This window comes from Megalops cyprinoides, chromosome 5, assembly GCF_013368585.1.
Source record: "Megalops cyprinoides isolate fMegCyp1 chromosome 5, fMegCyp1.pri, whole genome shotgun sequence".
Lineage (NCBI taxonomy): Eukaryota > Metazoa > Chordata > Actinopteri > Elopiformes > Megalopidae > Megalops > Megalops cyprinoides.
In genome coordinates, this window is record NC_050587.1 from 12522655 (window position 1) to 12547067 (window position 24413).

General features: G+C 41.3%; 1 protein-coding gene across 2 annotated transcripts; it reads right to left on the bottom strand.

The window, feature by feature from the left end:
* Positions 1–720: 720 nt before the first annotated feature.
* LOC118778264 (zinc finger and BTB domain-containing protein 7C) lies at positions 721–23749 on the bottom strand. Of its 2 annotated transcripts, none has more exons than XM_036529722.1 (3): positions 23627–23749; positions 1986–3266; positions 721–1340 (listed from the first exon to the last, which is right to left on the bottom strand). In XM_036529722.1, exons 2-3 carry the CDS (start codon positions 3248–3250, stop codon positions 728–730), a joined length of 1878 nt encoding a protein of 625 aa, XP_036385615.1. In that variant the 5' UTR covers positions 3251–3266; positions 23627–23749; the 3' UTR covers positions 721–727. The 2 variants fall into 2 exon arrangements, with proteins under 2 accessions (XP_036385615.1, XP_036385614.1); XM_036529721.1 differs by lacking the exon at positions 23627–23749 and adding an exon at positions 11936–12151.
* Between the last annotated feature and the right edge of the window lie 664 nt (positions 23750–24413).

Below are 24413 nucleotides of genomic sequence, written 5' to 3' on the forward strand. Positions count from 1 at the left end.
AACCTTCTTACCAATCAAACCCCAAAGGCAACGGGTTAACCATACAAGATGTGCCTGACGAGAGTTTGTTGGTCACATGCTTACCAGTAACAAAGAGTGATCATCCAATGTATTGTTGGCTGCTTGGTCAAAAATGAAAAAGTGAAAACATGGCAGTGCGGAATGACAGAACCAGAGCACACTTGCATGTGTAGCATACAGTCTGGCATGACTTCGGAAGGCCTAAGACCAGATCTCAAATTCTGTCCGTTTATTACAATGTCCCTCAGGGTATTTCATGCAGTTGCCTTGTATGATGTTAATAACCTTTGAGTTTAAAACAAAGGGAGAGAAACTCAAACTGTGAAAACTGTCCAACTGAAAAAGTGTCAAGCTTTTTTTCACAATGTACATTAAATCTGTGTGGTTGGTTTCAGATAGTCATGTAGGGGTGTTCTTCATAAGCATTTCATTGCTCTTAAATGTAACACCTGTGCCACCTGTTTTCACAGAGCAGGAAATTTTACATTAGTTGGAAAATGTCATAATAAATGTTTATGGTGGTAATCTGAGTTTTACAAAAAATACCGTTAGATGTGAGATGCCATCTAACTTGAGTTCTCATCTAGTTACTCCTTTAAAAACAGGTTTTACAGTTAAGGTGCAGTTAATGCTTTATGAATAAAACCCATTTTACCTCAAATGTGACATATCCTGGAGGCGTTTATTGCATACGTGTGTTAACAGTTTAGTTGGTCGCCTCTGGAATGGGTGGGATGTGGTCTAGCCTCAGAGCCCAGGGGTCAGAGGCTGGGGAGTAGAATGGGCGGTGGGAGAGCACGTCCTCGTGGGCTAGGGCGAAGGCGAACACCCCCCTCTTCCTCTCCACCTCTTCCACATGGTTCCGCTCGGACAGCCTGGTCTCCAGACTCTCCCTGCTGTTGCTGTCCAAGTCCTCAAAGCTCAAGTTCCGTCCGCCCAAGTGACGTCTGTCAATGAAGCCGGGGCCGGTGACCCCCCCGTGGCTGGCCACCGGGGGCAGCCTCGGGCCCACGGGGAGACCCTTGTCTTCGTGATGGGCAGCGGGGGGATAGAGGAAGTTGGCGGAGCGCCAGGCAGCGGGCTTGCGGCCGCGGCGCGGGCGGGAGGCACGGCAGCTCTGCCTCTTGATGTGGCGGTGCAGGTGGTCGGAGCGGGTGAAGCTCTTGTAGCAGTGCTCGCACTGGTAGGGCCGCACCCCGGTGTGGATGCGCAGGTGGTTCTTCAGGTCGTAGTTGTGCACAAACTTGGAGTTGCAGTGGAGGCAGATGTAGGGACGCTCTCCTGTATGCTTGCGCATGTGGATCTTCAGCTTGTCCTGCCTGTGGGGAAGACAATTTCAACTGACTTACAGTTGGACTGACAGAAACTCACTTCTTAAGCTTTAAAATTAAAATGTGGATACCGATTGCAAACTTATGTGTGATAGTAATGTACAAACATGAGAAGACATTTTTGGAGTTTGACAACATAAATGCCATTGTGAAATCAGAGGAGAACCAGATGCAATGTTCAGTGATTATGACATGATATGGCCCATTCCATATTTCCTTAATTCTTGATTATTTCTTTAGTTTAGTTGATCAAAGTCATATAAATAAAGAAAAAGCTGGTAATAATTCCATGCATGTTTATGTGGTACTATCCAGAAAATGTCTAGCTGCAGTTGGTTAGCATAATAGAAAGTCACTCTTTTTCATTTATTTTCACAGGCCATATCTTAAAGTTGTGATTCAGACTCAAATGGGAAGATGTCTGTGGGATGGCTTTGGTCTGTTTAGTGGTTTTCTATCTTATCTGTCATGTTTGAATCTATTGTGCACAGACACAACACTGTGAGCTACAGTATAAACAAATAACAGAGATCTGACTGCAAGTCAGGGCCACTTATTATTCAGAGCCAAGAGAACTCGAGACTGGTCCTTTACTTTGACGAGTAAGAAGAAATCTCAGACAACCTCACTGACCTTGTGAAGCGGACCTCGCAGATGTTGCACATGTATGGCTTTTCTCCAGTGTGGGTCCTCATGTGCCGCGGCAGTTTGCCCGCCCCCTGGATCACCTTGTTGCAGATGGGGCACTGCTGTGAAGCCTTGGGCTTCATCTTCCGCTCCTCCTCCAGCTGCCAGGGCGGAAAGAGCGACCCGAGGTGGGAGGCGCTGAGGAAGCTCAGGTACGAGCGGAAGTCCGCCTCATCCTTGAGAGCCCCGAGGTGAGCCTCGGCCCCCATACCAAGGCCCGCACCCATGAAGTCCTTCAGGAAGTCGCTGTGGAAGAGGCCTGGGTGGAGCTCCTCCTTCAGCTCTTCCTTGATCACTTCCTTCTTTACCGCCAGGTTCAGCGGCCTGCTGTCAAGCTCTGGGTGGTATGGGTGAGGGCTTGGGTTGGGGTCCAAGATCTGTGGGAATCCCGGAAACTCCGTGGCCCACATGGGAGGGAAGAACCCTGGGAGCAGCGGGGAAAAACTTGGCGCTCTGTCTGTGGCTGACATCTTCGGGTACAGCCCTTCCTGCAACAGGGACTCAATTGAAAAGTCCTTCAGGGTTCTGTTTTCCAGTCCTTCTGAGTCTCTGGGTTTCTCTGTGACAGCGTCTGGGGTGTCATAGCTTCTGTGAGCGTCTGACTGATCCTCCTGCTGAGAGGTGCTCGGATGGCACTCCACTCTTTCCCCAGCCACACGGTCTTGATTCTCAGAGGTCCACGCGGACTTCTCGCTGGCGTCCTCCTCGGGCTCCTCTGGGTCCTCCTCTCTCGACTCCTCTCCTTCCTCCTCGGCATCGTCGTCATCTTCCTCATCCTCCTCCTCCTCCTCCTCTTCCTCGTCTCCTCCCCCTCCTCCTCCCCCGGTGTCCATGATCTCCAGGCACACGTCAATGATGCAGGGGATCTCCAGCATCTGGGCAGCACTGAGGATCTCCTTCACGTTGGAGGCGGTGACGGTGAGCGTGGAGGTGTAGGCGAACTCCAAGATGGCGGTCAGGGACTCCGGCGCCACGAAGTCGATCTCGTAGACGTTGTGCTGCTCACAGTCCATCCCCACGGTGAAGAGCTTCTTGAAGTACTGGCTGCAGGCGGCCAGGACGGAGCGGTGCGTGCGGTACTCCTGGTCACGGACGATGAGGACCACGTCGCACAGCAGGCCGTCCCGCCGCTGCTCATTCAGACTGCACAGAACATCGCTGCTGTGGTTGGGGAAGGGGATCCCGATCAGGTCATCCTCTCTGCCAGCCATCCTCACACCAAAACCTCTGAAACGCAAGCAAGAGAAACCATCATTCAAGTGCTTCAGCTCTCCTGGAAGCGTAGTTACATGACAATGCTTACACTACATTCTGTAAACTTGATTATACTTTAATTAAAAAGAATCTCAGAGTGGACAAAATGAGAATGACTGGTAACACTAATCACTAAACTAACACCGCAGCCCTGTCGAATCTACTAAGACTGAGTACTCAGGATTTTTTTACTCATAGGTAAAAAATGCTGCATTCACATAACAGTTGAAGGGAAACATGTTTAATTGCTTATGGTCGCAAGTAGCCTCTAATCTGCGATGCATTCTGAAGCACAACTATCAATTTTGGAAGGCACATGGGGTGAGGCCTTGATTTCCATAATAAGATCAAATATTATCTGCTGTAGCAGGACCAGTGTGGGTTTATACTCACTTTCTAAATTCTACATAGTACTAATTATAAGTGCTAAACTGCTCCATCTGGCAAGTATCCCACAAAGGATTTGCTGTTAATGCTAACTTTCATTCACACTGTTCGTTTTATGGCATGGCTTGCATATGCAGATATTGTTGTACTGTGGTATACACTATATATTTGTAAAACTTAACAGCTTTGTCATAAATGTCATCCAAAAATAAACAGAAAAAATCTATGATTGAAGGCCTCTGAGAGCCTTGAAAACATAGTTTGTTTATCCATAAGGTCCATACCTCGTTCACCAGTTAAAAATTGAAACAGTAAACAACATTACTTATCTTCTACTCTCTCACTAGTGCCAACATACATATTTCTGTCACAGGTTTTGATTAATATATCACTAATCATTTGTCAGCAAATATCAAAGTCTTGAATACTTTCCTCTCTGTTGCTAGGAGACCAATAGAATAATAATATAGCTCCATAAAAGTGTCAGTAGCCGAGGCATATCTTACACACACAGTTCGGCACAGTGCACGTTATAACATATTTGGAAATGCGATCTGGTATGCAGACAGATACTCATCATCCTCAAACACTTTCCATGGAAACATAAATAGAGATACTGTAGCGTGATTTAGAATGAGTGATCGAGAAACTGCAGGGCTTCATCCAGAGAAATGGACTTGGTTTGACTGAGGAAACATTTAATGGCCAGCAACTCACTGACCTACAAACTCTTGAACACATGTAATCTGAAGAGCACCCACATCTGGTGCTGCACCAATCTGTAAAATAAAGTATTTGCTAAGTAAGACTCAGCAGAACATAATTTTGAGTAAAGGCACAGCTGCACCATCTTGGAACTGTCTTATCCACTGTCACACACAATTTTCTACCATGCTTGGCAGCACTGCTTTGGTGGCATTTGGCACAAGTTAGGGATAAACAATATTCATCAGCACTTAACCCTAAATAGTATAAATCACTATAAATAGTACTCTTTACCTATACAAACCTTATTAAATATCATTTCCTTTCTTTTCCAAAACGTTTTGGTTTTTCACATTGTCAGTCATCTTCCTGGAAACACCTGGAGTTTACTGTGATACTTCCGTGACACGTCTGACACAGCACAGGAGGGGGAGTAAGAGCTAGACAGAGGTGTGAAGTACATTTTCCCATGATGGCGGAATGAAAAAGAGGTGGAAAAAAATGAAAGAAATTGTGAGAGAGGTTGGGGTGGCACAAATGTCCTCAAAACCCGAGCTCAGATCCCAGCATTAGGGATCCTGAGAAGAGGATTTGTCCCTTTCTGAAAGACGAGCTGAGCAACCCAGGAGGCTACCTGCCCCTCCCTGGGAAATCTAGCCAAGTCAAACAGCTGCAGGGCTAAAACAACACAGTTGATAAGATGGCCCGGCCAAGCATAGGTCTCCCACCCTCCCTGGGAAGATGTGCCCACTGGATTGGGTTGAGTGCACACTTTTCTCACTCGTAATGAGGAGGATCTGAGGAGGATGTGCCATAGAGACAGCGGGGGAGGAGGGCACTGCTTTCCCACCACAGCTTCCTGGATCACGATTCGTTATCGAAGCCTTAACTCTTTCCCTCTGGACACTGAGCACACAGCTGCCATTTATAACCCTGACAGATGCAAAGCAATCATCTTTCACAAATGATGTCAAATTCCTTACATTAAACAAGTTTTAGTCATTCAGGCCCTTCATCAACAACATTCATGGAACACAACAGAGCAGTTTCATAATTGTGTTTCACTACATTAATAATTATTTGAATAATTTTCCCAACATTTTTTCTTTTGTTTTCTGAAGAAGTGTGCTGTTCCACAATGGCAAAATCTATAAAATGTGTAGTAAAAATTGATTTTAAAAATCCACCATATATATGTAATGCAACAATACAAACAAACAACAATCTTACCATTTTATCTTAATACCTTACATTTCATGGGCAACATTAAGACAAAAAGACAGCCAAGACCCAACCTAACTGCATAGTTGTCTTGTTTGTTGGCATGCTTGATATTTTTGCCTTAAGGGAGAAATAAATGAATAGATAAATAAATAAAATACTGTCAATCCAGGGAACTCAGGCTGTAATTTCCTACACCTGTCCAGTCACAGCTAAGTCATGGCTCACCGCAATATGTCTGAGGGGGTGCATCTTCGCCTCAAGCCCTGCCACAATATAATCACTACAGGCTTCAGGCTAATACAGAGCTGTTTACCACTTTTACCACTGATCACTGAGCTGGCGATACAAACCCTGTAAGAAGGGTTCTAATTTGCCATTTCAAACAAAATATACGCACGCAGTTAGAAATCAATGAGTTCAACTATAATGAGTATCTTTTTCATTGTGCTACTTTGCATAAACTTTGGCAATTTTGCTTGAAGAAAGAGAATTTTGTCTTGCCATCACAAAATTAGTGGCTTGGCTACTCCGATATGGCACCCACTTTTAAGCAGTAAAGTTGCACTAGACTCTGACAAGGCGTTGCCTGTAAATTCACAGCATTACCATTGGGGGGCAGTAGAGCATTGCATGGCCATGTAGTGTCAGAATATTCATAAAAACACACAGACAATACAAAGGTAGATAGATATCTTGCAAAAATCTGCACAAAAACAAGTCACTTAATAACAAAGGAATCATCTCCAGCTGCTTGAACATGCAGAGACACTCCCCATCCAACTCATAAACAAGTTGACGAAGAGTAAACATTTAAGGCCTCTACTTTAAAGGCCTCTACACATCAACATTGTAGTGCCCAAATGAACCAAGACTGGTGATTCTGTGGAACTAATTACATTCCCATTACAGTACATTACAGTACAGGACTTCCGTGAATCCTGAGCTGAACTCTTCCAGTGCTCTACTGTTACTCCTGCAATGTTTACTTCGCGTGGAAGCTCAAATGGCCACACCCTCATACTCTCTGATTGGATCATCGGTTAGCATGGCCCAACCAGAATTCTGCATGTAGAGTCAGGGAGATGACTCTAGACTATGTGCATTGATCATTCAGACTGCCGGGTATACTTTCCGGGCCAACTGTCTGTTCTCTTATTGTAAGCACAGTCTGTACTGGCCTCTGCACATGGCATTACAGCGTTAGCCACTGCCCTGCCAGGCATCAACTTTGGAAGATGGAAGCCATTGCAACCTCACGAAAGGAGTTTAAGGTGATGTATATTGCTTCTGTGAATATACTTTTGAAAAACAATGATAGTTCAGTATCGCGCATTTGGATGTAACATAGTCAGAGGAAAGCAGATGGTATAACATTTTATTGATTCCCTGCCAAGAACAGGAGCACAGATTTGTGCAACATTTGTGGGTCACTCTTTGTTCTGAAGGCCACAATAACTACAATCCCTTATTTCGTTTGCAAGGAGTACTGCTTATCCAGATAATATGATAGTATTACTTATATATGATAGGTCTATACATAATAAGGTAACAGTGTCATTTTATGTAGACATACCAAATATCAATCCTCAGGTACGTGTCATAACAAGCTAGAGGTCTTAAAGAAGCTGTAAAACATATGGAGGTGCAGTCATTGTTACAAATATGTTTATGTATTAAGCATTTCTTACATATAATTACATTTAAAAAACTTAGGGCAAAATAAACTTGAGGGATCCAAAAAGACCAGACCCTCCCCTAAGCCCAAAATAAAATTCCACAACATTACCCTACTCTCAGAAAAAAATAGATAAATAAAAATACAAATAAACCTCCCCTATTTTGAACCCCCTGACCCCTCCCCCCTCAATAAATACTGTACAGTTCCCAGGGAAAGACCTTGAACTAAGTTGGGTGAGAAGTACCTCCTCTGCATAACCAGTCTAAAAGTATTCATAGGCATCAAGACTTTTGTATGGTTTCTGTGAATGACCTGTGAAAACCACTTCAGCTGTTTATGAGGTAGCTGTTTTTCTTTTTTTTTTTTTCTTTTTTCTTAGTCACATTTTTAATGGCTTGTTCATTCTTTTCTTTTCTGCTTCACTGATGTTTGTTTCTATTGTCATAGTTAATAAAATGTATGTTGTGTTTTTTCCTTCCAAAATCATGGTGTGTCTTATACATTTGTGTAGCTTACAAAACAGCAAATTTGATAAATCTGAAATGTGCTAACAAGCTGCCAAATCAATATTTTTTAAAATATTGTGTAAAAATTCAGACCTACTGTAAGAGTGGATCAACTGGACATAACTAACTATAGCTCCCTGTAGCGAAACCTAACACAGTTTCTGGGCATCTCTCTCATGTGATGTTACTCATATGAAAAGATGACTTAAAAAACAGCACAATATCAAGTGAAGAATGGTTATACGACATATTATAATGTTTCTTTTAACTGTACATTAAGCTGCATCATCATAATACATCATTTGCATAAAGTTAAAATGGAGAAACAAAATATTAGTATAAAGATGATGTTTTTTAGACTTTTATATGCTCCAGAAGAAAGCAATTGTTCTTTGGCTTAATTCAATATATACAGGCAGATTATGTTTTTCTGTATTCCTGCAATGCACTGACCTCTGATTAGACCAAAAATGTGGTTGTGTCTGATCTGCTGAGTTAACCAGAGAGACAGTCAATTAGAAGTAGGTGCTTGGATTTTTTTTTTATATAGCAAACAGGTAGTCTATAATATTGGCTACTATCATTCCACAAGCCTAGTCCTATCTGTTGGGCTGAAATGCAGTCATTTAGTCTGTAGTTGATACAGCATACAGTTTTAACTGCTCTTTTTTATTTAGATTTCATGTGATGTATTGTTGCTATATGGGTACGATAATTGCTCACCTGTACATATTTAATATTTGTGAAAAAAACAAGCTCCAGGCTAAAATAGTTTTCAGTTGTAATGAACCCTTATGAAGCAATGTTTCACTTTAGGAAGCCAAACTAACCTATCCAGCAAGTACATGCAAGAAATCAGCCTTAGCAAGAAAACAACAAAAATGGGTCTGAAATGAGTAATGAAATGGCTGTATATAAAACTAGAATTCCCATTATTCAGCCATTAATGATGGGTGATTTACAGTTCTGTTGGCCCATTGAATAATACAATACAGAACTCATTAGCCACAATTTGACAGGGTCAGTCAAGATTATAAGAGGAAATGGAGGGTGCAAGGTACGTTTAGTTGGTGGAATTATTTTTCTTAGTCACATTTTTAATGGCCTGTTTATTCTTTTGTAAACACTGGCATTTTGGGGTCACCATAGGTAATCTGAAATTTGAACTGAGTTCCCAAGAGACACTGAGGCTGCTCTCACATATACCCACAGTAACTGACTGAATTTCTATTTCCGCTCAGTCTACACAACTAGGGCTGCGAAAACTGTGGAGAATAACAACTTAGACTACTCACCCCCCTGTTCTGAAGAGGTGGACATAAAACATTTTTTCAGTAATTACTGTATGGGGAGTAATTAATTTGGACTCCTTACACTAGGTGGCGATGTTACATTTTAAACCTCTCTTTACCTTTAAACCACCCTTTAAATATATCTCACTGAAGAAGAAGACAGCTGCTTGATCACTACACTTGTTCCAGTGCCCTCACTTTATCCATTTATTTAATCAACACCAATCTGTACCTGTTATGGTTCAGAAAAAATATATAAGGTTTTGTCTCAGAGAAAAGTACTCGCTAGACTTTCTGGCTTCAGTACACGCTGTAGATATTTTATGGTATTAATGATTAGTGGTAAGGTAAGGATTTATGAAAAAGGTACAACAACAGTTGTAATTACTCACTACATACTCATTAATACAATCATTTTGTTTGTCCGTGTGGGATTGTAACATGACCTGGCAGTGTTGTGCTTAGCAAGGTACACGGAGCAGAGCGCATATAGAGCATAAGTTTTGTTGTATTTCCTCTGTGTTCATTGTTTCAGTGCAGCCCCATTTTTCACCCAAATAATCGATCTGCCCTTGGTGAACTCACTGAAGTCAGACTGCGTCACATAAGAATGCGACTCGTTATGAGCTGTTACATGTTTAGAACTGTTCACTTGTTGAGCACAGAAACTACACCACAAATCACCTCCAGCAAATGTTAAACCAAACCAATTTTTCACACTGTGTGTCATACTCAGACAATATATCTGAAGGCAACAGGCTAACGATCAAATGCAAACTGTGACAGTCTGGAAATCTCTGCATAATACGGTGAAATAAGATATAAAAAGTTAATATAAATATGCACTCATGGAATGAGCTGATTTATTTTATTATTTATTTATTTACTTATTTTTCAGCTGTGTTTTCAGAGATAACAGTCAAAGGAAGGCTAAACAAAACCTCAGTGTTAAGGTCTCTAATGAACCCAATGACACTACCTTCTTTAAACTTAGGTACCAAGCTCCAGGCTCCAGACCACAGCTAGATGAGTACCATGAAATAATGGAAGATTTACACCAGCTACAAGACTTTCAAAAAATTATGTTAAGGGCTGGGCGCTTTACTATAGGATCTCATAATAAATTATGCAAATCCTGTTGTAAATTAGCCAGCCCCATAAGAGTCAGTGAAACCATGTTTAGTCAGCTATTACACACACCTTACACGATTCAAAGGCCTGCAGGTTCATACCATTCCGGATTTCATCAACTCCAACTGCTGTATTTGATCAGGTATGTATTTCTTAAAAGCAATGTATGGATCTAGGATTTGCAGATTTTTATCATGCTTGATGTTTGATTTTTCTGTTCAAGCAGCATAGTGGTGAACTATGTTTGTGTCACTCCCATTTACAAACTCAGGACTAATGCCGAATAATAGTAATAACTGCTATTGTCAGCGAGACATGTCAACCACACTCAGGCAACACGACTGCTCAGAAACCATCACAAGCCTTGCTTTATGACTGTTAAACAAACCACAGGTCTATGGTGTAGACACGTTAGTGCGGCTCATGTGCACAGTGGTTTTTCGGCATGAAGACTACCCTAGCACCTTGTAGGAGAAACGGCCTACTTGAACAAGGAAAAATGCCAGCTAATTTGACACAGCATAGAATAAAGCTGCCAGTCATCGGCCCATTAATTTATCACCATCACCCTTTACCCTAAGCCCATGATTCAGTCACAGGAATCTACAATGTGCCATGATACTGAAACAAGAACAAGAACAACAGTAGCAACAACAGAACTTTTAATAGCAGTCTCTGCCAAAGTTGCATAACAGGTGGTCTGAATCCCCTTTTTTGTGAGTATGTGAAGCAGAACACTCTACGGATCAGTGGTAAGAGCCTTAACAATAAGATACGAAAAAAACAGCTTTTTATCAAATTCACTTCCAAAAAAGCACTTTTACTTTATTAGTGTTCAATATATAGTAGGTGGTAGAAATCAGTTCATTTTTTACAGTCATAATATATTTTGTTGATCTTTTCTTTCATCGGATTTGTGTAATGTAGTGTTAAACAAGTACAATCTTTATTTGTTGGGGCTATTCTTTTGCTTGTTAAGAAGTTAATTTTATTTAATATTTTTTTAATTCCAGTACAAAGAGTAAAGTGTAATGCCTTATTTATCTGAATTCCATGAATAATTGATTTTCTACTGTGGAGAGGCAATGGGAGAAAAAAGCAAAAAAAGCTTAACAGAATTTTGAAGTGTTTTTTTGCTAATCAACAGGTAGATGTTGATAGACAAATTTGCATTTATAAAGTGTATTTTAACTCTGAATATACTGTAATGATGAAATGTATGAATATATACATAAATATAAATTACGTAAATTGAGCTTATTTGACAAAATTTTTGATTAAAGCCCCAAAACCAGCTGACCTCAGGCTCAACATGCAGTTACTACAATGAAAAAGCTGCCTCAAACAGTGAGCTTGAATTTTGATTTAAAAATGTGGTGCATTCACAGCACAATTTTTACAGTGCCCCTAAGGACCACATGTTCTTTCTTATCTATTGCGACATAAAACTAACTCTGCACCCTAATTTTCTAGCAATGCTGTCTGCAAAGCTGTCCAAATACTTAAATGAGTCATCAAATTACCCTGTCTCCACAGCCTGAGCTACTGTCACTGTGTTAGCGCCAGGCACCTGGGAGGAACGCAACAGACTATCTCTCATACTCATATGCACATCGCTGAGCACACAGACTCACACACACACACACACACACACGCACACACGTTCGGCACCTCTCCACCTACCGTATGTGAATTTGGTACAAAATAATTAACACCCACCTCGTTTCCCTCACGTTTTATCCCGAGGCTAAAAGGTGATGCACAGTGACCTCTCTCATCTCCTCTTCACACCACGGAAAAGCTGCGCTTCCATTCAGAGCCGTTTTTCACTGGCCACCCATTCAGAGAGAGAAGGAATATCCGATACCGTCAAGTGGAATGGTAAGTTGCTTGAAAGACTGGCAAACCTCCCCTCCAGAAAACAGGCTCATGAAGAATACTGGAGCAGAGAAGAGGCAGGCTTGTTTGCGCCACAGTGGGGAGAGAGAGCAGCAACACTGCAATGTCGAGATGTCGCACCACTAGTTTTTATAGCAGGGTGGGTAGCTGAAAGATAATAATACCCCATCCTCCTCCACAACACAAGTTAAGCGCAGTGTGTAATAAGCGCATGGCTCAGACACCCTTTGATTTAGGTCAGACAAAATGAATTTTTAGTTTTGTTAGAATGACGTTGGGTAGGGAGGGAGTAGAGAAGGGGGAGCTGCAAGTGGTAGTTCTGTGAAGGAAAATAAAAAAACAAGTTAAAATTCTGTCTCTATATATACAGCTTATCTGCTGTAAGCAGGGGTTGAGCTCCAATATTGTGTTGTAGTGTAGGGGGACCTACACCTTAAGAAGAGAGAGAAGATATAATTTGAAAATAAATAGTGTGAAACGAGAACTTGCTCTACCCCTTTCAGTAAACTCACAGACAATAAATCTGTAATGAGCGTAAGTGGGGGGGATTTCCATGGGAGGTTTTTGGCTTTGCATGAGCTGTAATTATTTTCCTCTCTCCTATCTCTAGTTTTCCTTAAAATCTAATGATCAATGATCTGTTTCATAGATGTTAACATTTTCAACAACTTTTCTAATATTTCTGTAATATTACATTTTTCAGAACTCACCTACATTTGTCAACAACAAAAACCAGAGCACCCTTTTATGTTTGCAAGCATGCTGCAAAGGAGGTGATTACATCATTATTACCTTCTGATATATTTCCTAAAATTCTTATGGATGGATATGAACATGCAGACAACTCCTCCTGTATCAGCGAAAGTGTCAAGATTAGGCATTGTCTGATAGAAGAACCGACCTGCTCATGGTAATAACTATGTCCTGTAATCCATTTATCTTTATTTATTAAGACCAAACATAATAGCTACAACAATAACATTGCATTTATTCATGAGCCTGGTTCTAAAAGTGAAGATTTGCCAACATATAAAAAAGAAACTGCCAAATGAAAGAATGTAACCCCTAAATTTGTTGTTGCTTTGATACAGGATGACTGTTTTTGGTTATCTAATATGTAAAACCATGTTATTACAAATATATTACCTGTAATGTAATATATCTGGTAACATATTTCATAATGTTGTCATAAAATGGAACATTTTTTATTTTTATTATTATAATTTATAATAATTTTATAATGTGTGTAACTATACTGGATACATAAAATATGCTCTACAATATGTTATGGGAGAAAGCAGAGAACTTCTGGATGTATTTAAAAATGTGCCTTTTCTGATATGCCATTCCCACTGAGTTCATGCAAGTGTAGCAAGTGCATGAAACACCATCAGCACACCTTTTCAGCTGTTGTAACTAACACATACACACTCTCACTGAAACACATTTCCTTGAACTGTCATTTCCTGTGGCGTGAATGTTTGCTTTGGTTACGATGTTACTATATTACAATTGCAAAAATACAGAGAACTTCAAGGAAGGAAATTTGTCAGTGTATACTACTGAAAGGGATGAGAGCCCTTAGACTAGAATAACTTCACTGCTGTTTGCCAAGGGGTGTTACCTAACAGATGAGGATATTACACATATTTATTGACTGGGGGCAGAGATGTAATTCGGCATCTTAAATTTCCCCTACATATGTTTTACCACTTGCAGAGCAGACAGGAACCACAGACTTTACACACACTTCACTGTGGGCTGAGAGATAAAAAACACACAAAATCTGTGTTCAGCCCTAAAGAGCACTTTCAAAGATGGCACAGGGCAAACACATATATCTTTCTTTTAGTTTATTCGCCTTATTGCTCACATAGTATTATCAAAGAACAGTGTACTTAACAGATTACTAACTATTTATTTATTTATTTAGTTGTGGTTTAAAAATTATACATGACCATCTTCGGTTTCCTTTCAAACATGGTAAAACAGTAGTGACAGAAGCTATCAAACTATTTCAAATGGACCTCTTCAAGCTGTATCATACATATGCTTCAAGCTGTATCGTGAAGCATACAGCATCACTGAGCCGATGTAAGTTCAAGACTATGGGACCTAAATAGCTCATATTACTCTGTTTGGGGTCCACAAACAAGGTGAATAAGTACAACAACATGGCTACATGTTCCCTTCAAGCAGAGAACATCCACTGTCCACCCAGCTTCAACCCCCGCTTTGATGGACAAAAACCCACTAATTACACACATGGTGAACAGTAATTAAAAGTAGTGGGCAGACACAAACCAGTATTGGCTAGTAGCATGCTGCATCTCAGCCCTGGATTTGTTGAAACTGACAGAAACGCCTTTTGGTTATTAGTCATCCCTATAACCACCATCTACCTGATGCAAGCTATGGCATAACCAAATACTTTCAAGAGGTCTAGTTTTTTTCAATTTTTTAAAAAATTATTTTATGTAACTTTTATATTTTCTTTAGTAATAACAGAAATATAAAAAAATCACCCATAGGGCAGCCATGGTTTGCCTTTCAAATGCTAAGCTGTGAATCATCTAAATGAGAAATGTAGTGACAGTTGGTGGTCTCTTCAAAAGTATGATTTTGATTTTTGGTAGGGGTAACATTTCATGTGTTCATAGAAAAATGGTAAGGCTAAAGACCCCTTGGTTTCTTCACCTTGAATTCTGGGCCTGCCAGTAGATTTTTGTTTTGAATCAGACTGCACTGAAACTGCACCCTGCCAGTGGCCATTGGTTTGCTGCTCTTTTTGTGCCTCTGTAGAGGTGGGTGTTTACATAAAAAAAAGCTAAGGGAAGACGCGGTCGCTCTGCTCTTCAATTTCGAAAGGGAAATGATCTGTCTGGCATGCGGAGTTGATGAGTGAGAAAAGGTTGAGAAAACCTCAACACCACGCTTGAGACTAAGGCATGCGGAGGAGATCAACAGAAAACGTAACTTTTTGTCTTGGTCCTAAGGGTTCGGTGTAGCATCTGTGTCCCACAGCTGGACCCAGTGGTGGCTCTCTCACTAACCTCACATTCCGCCATGCATGTAACCCCACAGGCTATCCTGAATTTACATTCCATCTATGGTAACATTTTAGTGCAGGATTAAGCGTTCCCATAAATTACTTCAATATCATGGCAAACGGTGTTATTGCCATTCAGTCATTACTTCAGTATTACTATGCCATCATCAGACTGAGTATTTGTGACAAAGGTGGCTGATACTGCACTCAATTGAGATTTAAAAGGTTTATGAAAACATTGAAAACTGAGTGCAGTGTAAAAAAGACATTCAAAAAAATGGAGACTGCTAAAAAGCAGATAATAAATGCTGTAGTATTCGGCTTTCTTTCAGGTCACTTCCAGTGTTTGTGAGTGCCTGAATCTGAAAGCACACCTGTACTTAAACAATACTCATTTGGCCCTGCTAACAGGTCTGGATCAATTACTACATTTACAATTGACAATTGTTTTTTTGCACACAAGAATCCAATAATGAACTCAGCCACACTATGCTACAGTATATTGAACGCTTGTTAGGTGTTTAGGTCTGTTTTGATGGCAAATTGATATTGATTGCAGAAATTGATTTTGAGGATCCTGTTTAGCAAAGGAACAAACAAAAAATGCCAAATGAAGACTATACCCTTAATGGATCTAAATATTAGTCTTCCTTTTTCAGGCCACCAGGACTTGACTGGGGCATTTTCTTGACAGATTTATACATTTGGAAATAAAAGTCAGAGAAAACATAACTCAGGTCATGGAGGCCTGGAAGGTGTCAGGTGTTATTTCTACCACACATATTAATTAGCCAGTTAAATCTGAATACTGGATTGGCTGAAACTTTGTCTGACTGGATAAAGGTCCTTTTTCTTTTCTTCAAACAGGATGGAGGTGCCGATAAATCTGTCTTGGTTGCAGTCCTCCAGGGGTTGTACACCTCTGCCATGACACACACTAGTATCCCTAATTTCCTTCATTGAAGTCTTCCAATGCTCTTATTATATGTATCATGCAATGTACGTGTTAGTGTCTATTCCATATTCTAAGCGTATGGCACCACTAAAATTTTCTTGTTGTACAGTACAAGATTCTTAAACAAAGAGATTCTTTTCAAGTCAAGCGACGATGTACATAAAGAACATACATATGGTAGATATGTATTGATATGCATTGCCTATCAGTCTCCGCGGTTAATGTGATTGACTTTTTATGCCTGCGCACAGATAGGTCCCCCCTGGGAGATTTTAACCAAGACCACAGACTTATTCTTGGTGGTTGCAGTGTTTGTAAATGGTAAGATTTTATATATACTGAGATTCTACGCAGTATAAATAAACACTGAACCCACTAAATGCTAGCAGACCTGTCAGCCAGACAACCAACCATCACATAGTACTGGTTATTGGAACTGTCAGCCTGTTGTCATAGAAACCCCCTGCAGATATCAGCGTTCTGGATATTGTACATTTCCCTTGACTATATAATGTCCCTGAAACACCCAGCAATTCCACTTCAAACATTTTTAGCTAAATTAGACTTTCAAAGCTGCACATCTGTAAATGGGCCGAAACCACATTTTTAGATGGCTCTTCCTGTCCAGTGTGAGAGGGATTATTTAGAGTCTTAATTCCAATATACTTGTCCTTACATGCCCTGTCCTGTCTACCAGCGTAAAATATTTTTACTCATTAACCTGTTTATGTGTGATTTTTTAGACTCAATCCGAGCAGAACTACACTCTAATCATCTAAAATTACACCAGCTCCAACAACTCTTCAAGACCTTCTTAGAGGATGGTGCATCTGAATTTAAAAGAACAGTGGTTCACTTTAGTATAAATGAGCTGCTGTCATGGTAATGTGTCAAAGGTGGTCTGTATCATTCAAAAGGCATCAACTATATTTCTCATTTTAATATGTATTTGCCTAAATGTGTTATACAAATGTGACAGATACAGCTGCCATTTACAGATAAATTCGGCCTATGCAGAATGTCATTTATGCTGACCTGTCACCTCATGTCATTGGCTCAATTCACAAATGCATAGTCACAGTCAGTATCTGTTCCACTGGGTCATAGGTCATGCAGTCTAAACCGAGACGTTAACAAGGTAACTGCGAGCATCTATTAAAACAGACATCTACAGCTGTGAAAGACAATTTCAGAAAGTAAAACGGTGTTGGTCTTATTTTCTCTTTGAGAGCACTGTTTTTGTGGTAATTTACCTTGTTTTTTTAGAGAAAATTAGAAATCCTTACAGTAACGGCATGACGATGAAAGTCATGCACTCTTTTTCTAAATTATTTTAACTGTAGTCTGATAAACATCCACATGTTTTTGGTTACAAAAGTCTGCTTCCACCTTCTCTTGGAACAGATGGTTGCTTCTTTCACATAACTACTTATGGTATATTCACAAGAAGCACTGTAAAGCTGTTTCCTCCAAACTAAAAAATTATTGCGGATTTTTACTTTTCTAGCATGGCTGCACAACCTCCTGCTACATTAAAAGCTTTCGACTTTTATTTTAAAAAGTTGTGCTGCCAAAAAAGCTTGAAATATGGTCTAGTTCAGCTGGGCTGCGCATGGAGGGTATGTGCAGTCTGTTCACACCCTATAAGCTGAGTAAGTGTTGAGTACTGCAGTACCTAATTGCTGTCACACATGCTGTTCCTGTCATGGTAGCCTAGTGTGTATTTCGCTCCATATCCAATTTTCTGCTCTGTTAGGTTTCCTGGAAGAAAGGCTGAGGGGAGTCAAGTGTCGAAAAAATAGAAAGGAAGAGCTTAGATAAAAATCTTTTGGTAACATCTTTGGGGTGCAGCTCCCCCGGCCTCACCCCCTATAGAGTCACATGGGTGTTGGCACTCCAAATGTTTTCATGGATTGTGTGTCGTGTGAAGAGAAGAGAATGCTGAGCCTCTCTGACGAAAGAAAAAAATAGTTAACCCTTTCAGGCCAATAGCCACTTAAATGAAATGATCTGAAAGTCCCACTTTGACATGTTGTTCCTTCCAGTGCACAATTGCAAGTCAGAACCAGAACTAAGTGCTTGAGGTGTAGATTCAGTTTTGCTCACCTGGCAATGGTGTCAGATTGTTCCAGACTGATCCACCAGTTGCCAGGTGGATCCGCAAGTTAAATGAAAACCACAGTGAAGATTAATTGTCACCACGACTAACTTTGTTATTGTTGAATTTTACCATTTCAGAGTACTGACTAGTATTCTGGCTTTTAGAAGACCCAGCACTCTGACTTCAGGTCCTTAGTCAGCACTCTGATCCTCAATATTGACATCTGAGATTTTCACCTTTGCCATTTATGATTGAATGATGACCTGGTGATCTTGCTATACCAGTAGTCAATTACTTTATTATCAGAGGACCTTGGTTGTTACCCATGCACTGCATAGTTTCTCAAGTAGAAGCTGCATTGAATTGACTGAAAATTCATTGACTACATACACATTGGTGTGAGCATCTCATGTGCTGACATTCTTACTACCATACCTTAAACAAACCACATTTTTGTTCTGATGACGACAACACTTCTCGGTGTGTAATTAAAGACAATCAAAAAAAGTTACCCGTCAAGCAAGTCCAGCGGACATTTTTGTGAATGCGATAGGCATGATAATATCTGTCGGTCTGATTTTGCACCTCCAGATGGTATCAGTACGTGCTGTGGCCCATGAACTATACGTGGCTGCTGCTATTCTGTGCTGGCCTCGGAGTGGTCCCACTCCACCTCCTCGCCTCCTGTTGTACGGGAAGACTGGGGTTGTGGGAAAGCTGCGGGCACCCCCACGGCTCTCGCCTGCCAATAATGCCCTCCGCAGACAGGCCCACATTTCTCAGACCTCCTTAGGTGGGAAAACCTTACATTCGGCCCTCCAAGGACAACACAAACACCCCCACGGCTCCCAATCTTCAAACTGCAGCAAGGTCATTATTGTTCCACACCAAACATTATGCAGAGAGCGAGCAGGGAGGGTCAGAACCCTTTTGTTGTTGACATATATATTGCTCTTCTTCAAATTTTGTAGGTTTTAAAGTAATTTCTTGGGGAGGGGGCTAGAGGCACAGATGCACACAAATTCTTGCAGTGAATATTCTCTCCACAAGAGTATATGCCTGTATTCTCAAATGTATTATTTTGAATGCCTGTCGATCAGACTTTATTAAAATGCGTGTTCTTCTCATAGTCAGGCTACAGTCAAAGAGCTTTATTGGTTGCAGTTTTTCACAGGCTGATCAGCCATATGTTTTAATACAAAAGCCTTCAGCATGATTTAATATGTTTACTATGGGTCCGCCGGGACCTCAGGGTGAGCAAGGACATCTTCTCCTGTGATAACGAGGAGGAGCAGATGATAGCTGGAGTGGCTCAGTCTGCCCTCCAGCGTTCTGGCACCTTCTAATTAAAACCAGCCAGGCTTGAGGGCAGTGGCAGACAGATGCCTGTCACAGCAGCCGTGGCAGGGGCTGCCAGAGCAAGGGCTAAAAGTTCCACCTCAGCCTCTCTGCCCCCCACCCCCCCCATCCTGCCACAGTGCCCATCCCACGGACCCGCTAGGCTGCCCGCGCTCCTCGGCGCACGGCGGCACTTCTCGCACGGTGGAGCTGATCCGTGCCTCGCTCGAGGTGGGCGGATCAATGTGGCCTCTTTACCAGTGCTGTAACCCACACACTCATCTCTTTCAGCGCGATCCCTCCTCTCTTCACATCAGTGGGTGGACCCAGTTTGCAGAACCCACCGTCTCTCAAAGGGAAAATTACTAAATAAATTTGCCAGGATTAATGCACGCGGCCGGCATTAGCGACCCCGGCGCTCGCACTGCGCTAATTGTCCGTGAGCATCTTTGAATCCTTTTCTCTGATAGCTTCAACCACGGACCCCGCTGTTGTAATTTGCCCAAGGACAGGATGGAAAGAGAAGTCAGCGAGTTGCCAGGGGTTACAGTGACTATTTTCGTTAGCACGGCCACACTTCACAGGAAACACCTACGTAAGTGTAGATTTTCAAATACTGCAGGTATATGTATGTGGAGCTCATACAGTACAGTTAATAGCACAAACAATGTCAGTTTTCCCATTAAGCATAATATTCTGTGTCAATTTTCACACAGTTTAGAGGTGTTTAAATGCACAGTGTAAGGTGTATACAATGTTGATATCTTTGAATTTGTAGTTGGTAGTCTGTATTCTCATATCTCTACTCGTGTATGCCAGATAGCTCCAATTCACTTATCTGTCTTATTAAAATCAAGTCAGGCTAGGACAATATCAGTAGACATATTTCTGCCTGTTTTCTATTGACGGATGAAACAGAGCAAGGTGAGGACAAGGAGTGGGTGACAGTCCCTCGTGATTAATTGCACCGTACCTACACTAAATATGTGTCTCCCTTTTCAACCTTAAAGAGGCAGGCAGAAAGACCTCTGGGTGTGTAGAGTGCGTGCCTGCTGGTATGAAAAGGAGCCGTGAGTAACACAATGTACACAAATCCCAAAACTTGAATTTTGGCACGGAGCTCGCCTCCCACCCTCGTCACCCTCCTCAAAACCTCCTCCCACCCTCTATTCAAACGCGCTCCTCCAGAGCCAGGCCCAGCGCTTACTCACTGAACCTGCGCCTCTGTTGCTATGGAGGAGGATCACACGCCATACACAGAGGAGACGGGACAGCTAAAGTACTAATGCGGCAATGTGATAAGCCCAGGGCTCAGAGTTCAAATACAGCAAAAAATCCAATATCCACATTTTACTTTAATCCAAAAGCCAAATAAAAGATTTAAACACCCATGTGATTTTTCACTTCAGCTCTTTTTTTTGACGGAAAATATCCCACGAATAAAAAGACTTGAGAGTTTTTGGAATCGCTCACCCACCCCCACCCCCCCCCCCCCCCCCCCCCCCCACAACTGCCTGGAGTACATGTCTGAAATTGTTAGGAGAAAGAGAAGTGTGCTAAGCGACTTCACAATTAACACCACAACATCACAAGTGATATTATAGGTGACATCACAACATTGCACCCAGGTCTGGGTGTAAACCCGGGCTTGGAGATGCCACGAAGCGCGCAAGCCCAAAGATAACCATGTCAAATGTCACGCCAGAATGCAAAGCTATTTCTTAAAATGTTTGTAATGACGGAAGTACTGGCTGTCATTTACCTCCCACCAATAATCTAATACATGAATCCGTCATTGATCTTTAACTTTTTCCAAAATATATTCGCACCTTGTCTTTTTTCCTGCCCTATGCAATACCCTGAAATTGGCCTGATATCAATACAACATGTCAATAAAATATTTTGCTCTATTTAGGCATAAAATAAACAATATCAAAATGGGTCCATATGCGCCTCTTAATATTGTCTATGAGGCATATGTTTCATTGGATCGATAACATACATTTACTGAACCTTTTAATGTTCCTCTTGTGGAAAGTATTTTATAACCGTTATATGCATCTCAGTATATATGTAAAAATAAATAAAAATAAAAATATATTTTTTAACAATTTTTATTGTTACAATTTGAAAATATGTAATCTTATACTGTATTGTAGACTGTAGTAATTCTGCTATAGTGTAGAATGTACATTTACATGCGTACAACTTATGCATAAGGCAGCAATAAATTCTATGTTTATAACATGAGACATGTTCTGGTATATATAAAAATGTGTTATATTTTAATTCAATAATAATGATTATTCCTTCTATTTTCAGTTTAATAATTTCACATACCACATATTTACTTTGCCCAGGGTGTGTTCAAGACAGATAGACAGAGATAGTCCCCAGCCAAACTGCTTTTAACTAGAACTAGGAAATATACGCATACATATGAGCAACAAGTTGATCTGAAATATTTGATGAATTGTTTTATAATCAGAATCCTCGATTTAACACCTGGAGGTGGGAGGGGGGTGGGTAGGAAATCATAACACAAATGAATTGTAACTAACAAGGAACTTACACTGCTTGTAGAGTGCCAGTACTGTGAAAAAAGGTAGGCAAACAAAGGGAGGCTACCTCAGAAATGTTTGTGAACACACCAATGTAAAAGTATCCCTGGTGTAACAAAGGAGCGCTCAGGCACAGGCTCAGCTGTGATAAACCTTGTCCGAGTCACTGAAAGCAACGAGGCGTTTCATTCAAAAGACAGAGGTGTGGTCATTATCCCCACATAACCCTTTCCGATCAGGGAGGGTCAGTTTGTGTGCTTCCAGCTGAATGAAAACACACTGGGGAGCATTAATTGTAGATCAGTTACTGAAGTGCTGAGCATGTAAACACCGAACACTGATTTGAATGTAATTCATTTTGCTTGAAAGGCAGACTCTTTATAAAGGACATTATCTCCAAGTGTCGTACTTTGTGACGAGCGTATGATAAAGTACATGGAGAACTAAATGCACCAATCAGCTTGTATGTTTGATTCATCGCCGGCTTTCAGTAGCCGACTGTGATACACAGATACAGCTATTCCATTTGGCGGTAAATGCAGGATCAGCCAGTGTTGTTGCTTCAGGGATCTTGTGATTATTTCAATACAATAAAACAACACAACTTGTTCAGGACATGAGTTCCAAATGCTTTAGTTTTAAACAATCGAAAAAAAACTATCTAACACAATATATTCTTCATAGCATCCAGGGTGACACTAATATTATCATATGTCATCCACATGATAATTTCTCTGGTTGGCATTATTTTAATTTTGATATGTTCTCACAAAAATGTGATGGATTAATTTCATAGCCCTTACAAACAATGAGTTGAATAACTTATTTACGTTCAGTATATAACTGACAATTGTGAAATACACATAATTATATCATACTTATTCAGCATGCGTCACTACACAGCACAGCATGTTAATTATACGTTGTAAATTATACATATGGATAAACGTACACGTGCAAACATAATGATGCTAATTAACTGAGTCCATGTGGCTGTCAGAGAAATCAAATCTTTCTGGATTTAAAATATATTACACACATTTTGGGATACTCAATTATCAACACATAAGTAAATAATAACAATTGTCCTTCTATATGTCTTTGCAAACAATGCTTTTTGAAGTCCTCACTTTTCAAAGCACACCACCAGAAATAATTTTCTCACATGTACATCCTACTGTCAGTGGCTGGAGGGTACGCAGAGTCAAAGTCTGAACTGGATTAGCGCTGAGTTCAATGCGTCAGATCGGACTTCCTGGTGAATGAGAGTAAAGTGTGAGGACCTGGGTCCCCCTGTGGAGTGCTCAGACAAGTGTGGAGGCAGCCAAGGCTTAATGACATTCACCTCTCTAGAAACGGATCGGGTTTAAGCTCAGCAACGCAAAGAGGCAGCCTCACAGCTGAGAGTGTGGAAGGGAGAACAGCCCCTATGTGACCTTAACAGCCACCTTCGCCAGTTAACACACAGGTGAACGCAGAAAAGGGAAAAAAAAGAGATGCTGCTGACCTTCTGGTAAAGCGGTGCCGCGTTTCAGGTTCCTGTGGCCCCCCCAAGTCCCGTCAGGAAGCAGATTCGTATCCTTTGAGGCGAGAGAAAGTGAGCGAGAGAGAGACGGAGGAGCTCAATTTTGTGCTGGAGGTGTGTCACTGATTCGTGAGAGGAAAACAAACCCTTCCACCAAACGGTTACATAAAAAAAGTGTGCACCCACCCACCAGCTACCCCTCCCTCCAAACCGAAACTATTTGGCTCTGTTCCCTGCTCGTCCACCTGTACTGCTGAGAAGATAATGACGCGCCCAGCGGCCAAGCCTGCAAACCTGCTCCTAGGCTGGGGCTGTTCAGCACCACTCCAGCCTGCACCGAGGGAAACTGTGGGGGCTTGGGCCGAGGCTACGCTGCCAGAGCAGGGGAAAAAAGAAAGAACTGACAGGATATGTGAGGTGCGTGGGCGTGTGCGGTGGCCCTCGGTCCCGTACCTGACACAGGCACAGGTACGAACATGGAGCTGTTTTGCGGTGCGGCGCGGTCGATCGCAGCTCTCAGTCAAAAGGTGTGATTGGAGAAGAGGCTGACTCAACACACGTGTGTGTGTCCGTACACATCCTTTGGTGTTCTGTTTGTGCCTTCTGCTTCTTTTCATGTGTAAACTGCCTATGGCAGCAGGTTCTGTCTGTATTTTGTAGCACTGTAAGCCATGTGAGTAAGTAAATGATTTTGTTGTTTTTAGTTTATAATATTTTCAATAATGAGAGCAAAAGCTTGTTTTTCCCTCAGCATACATATTAGTATACA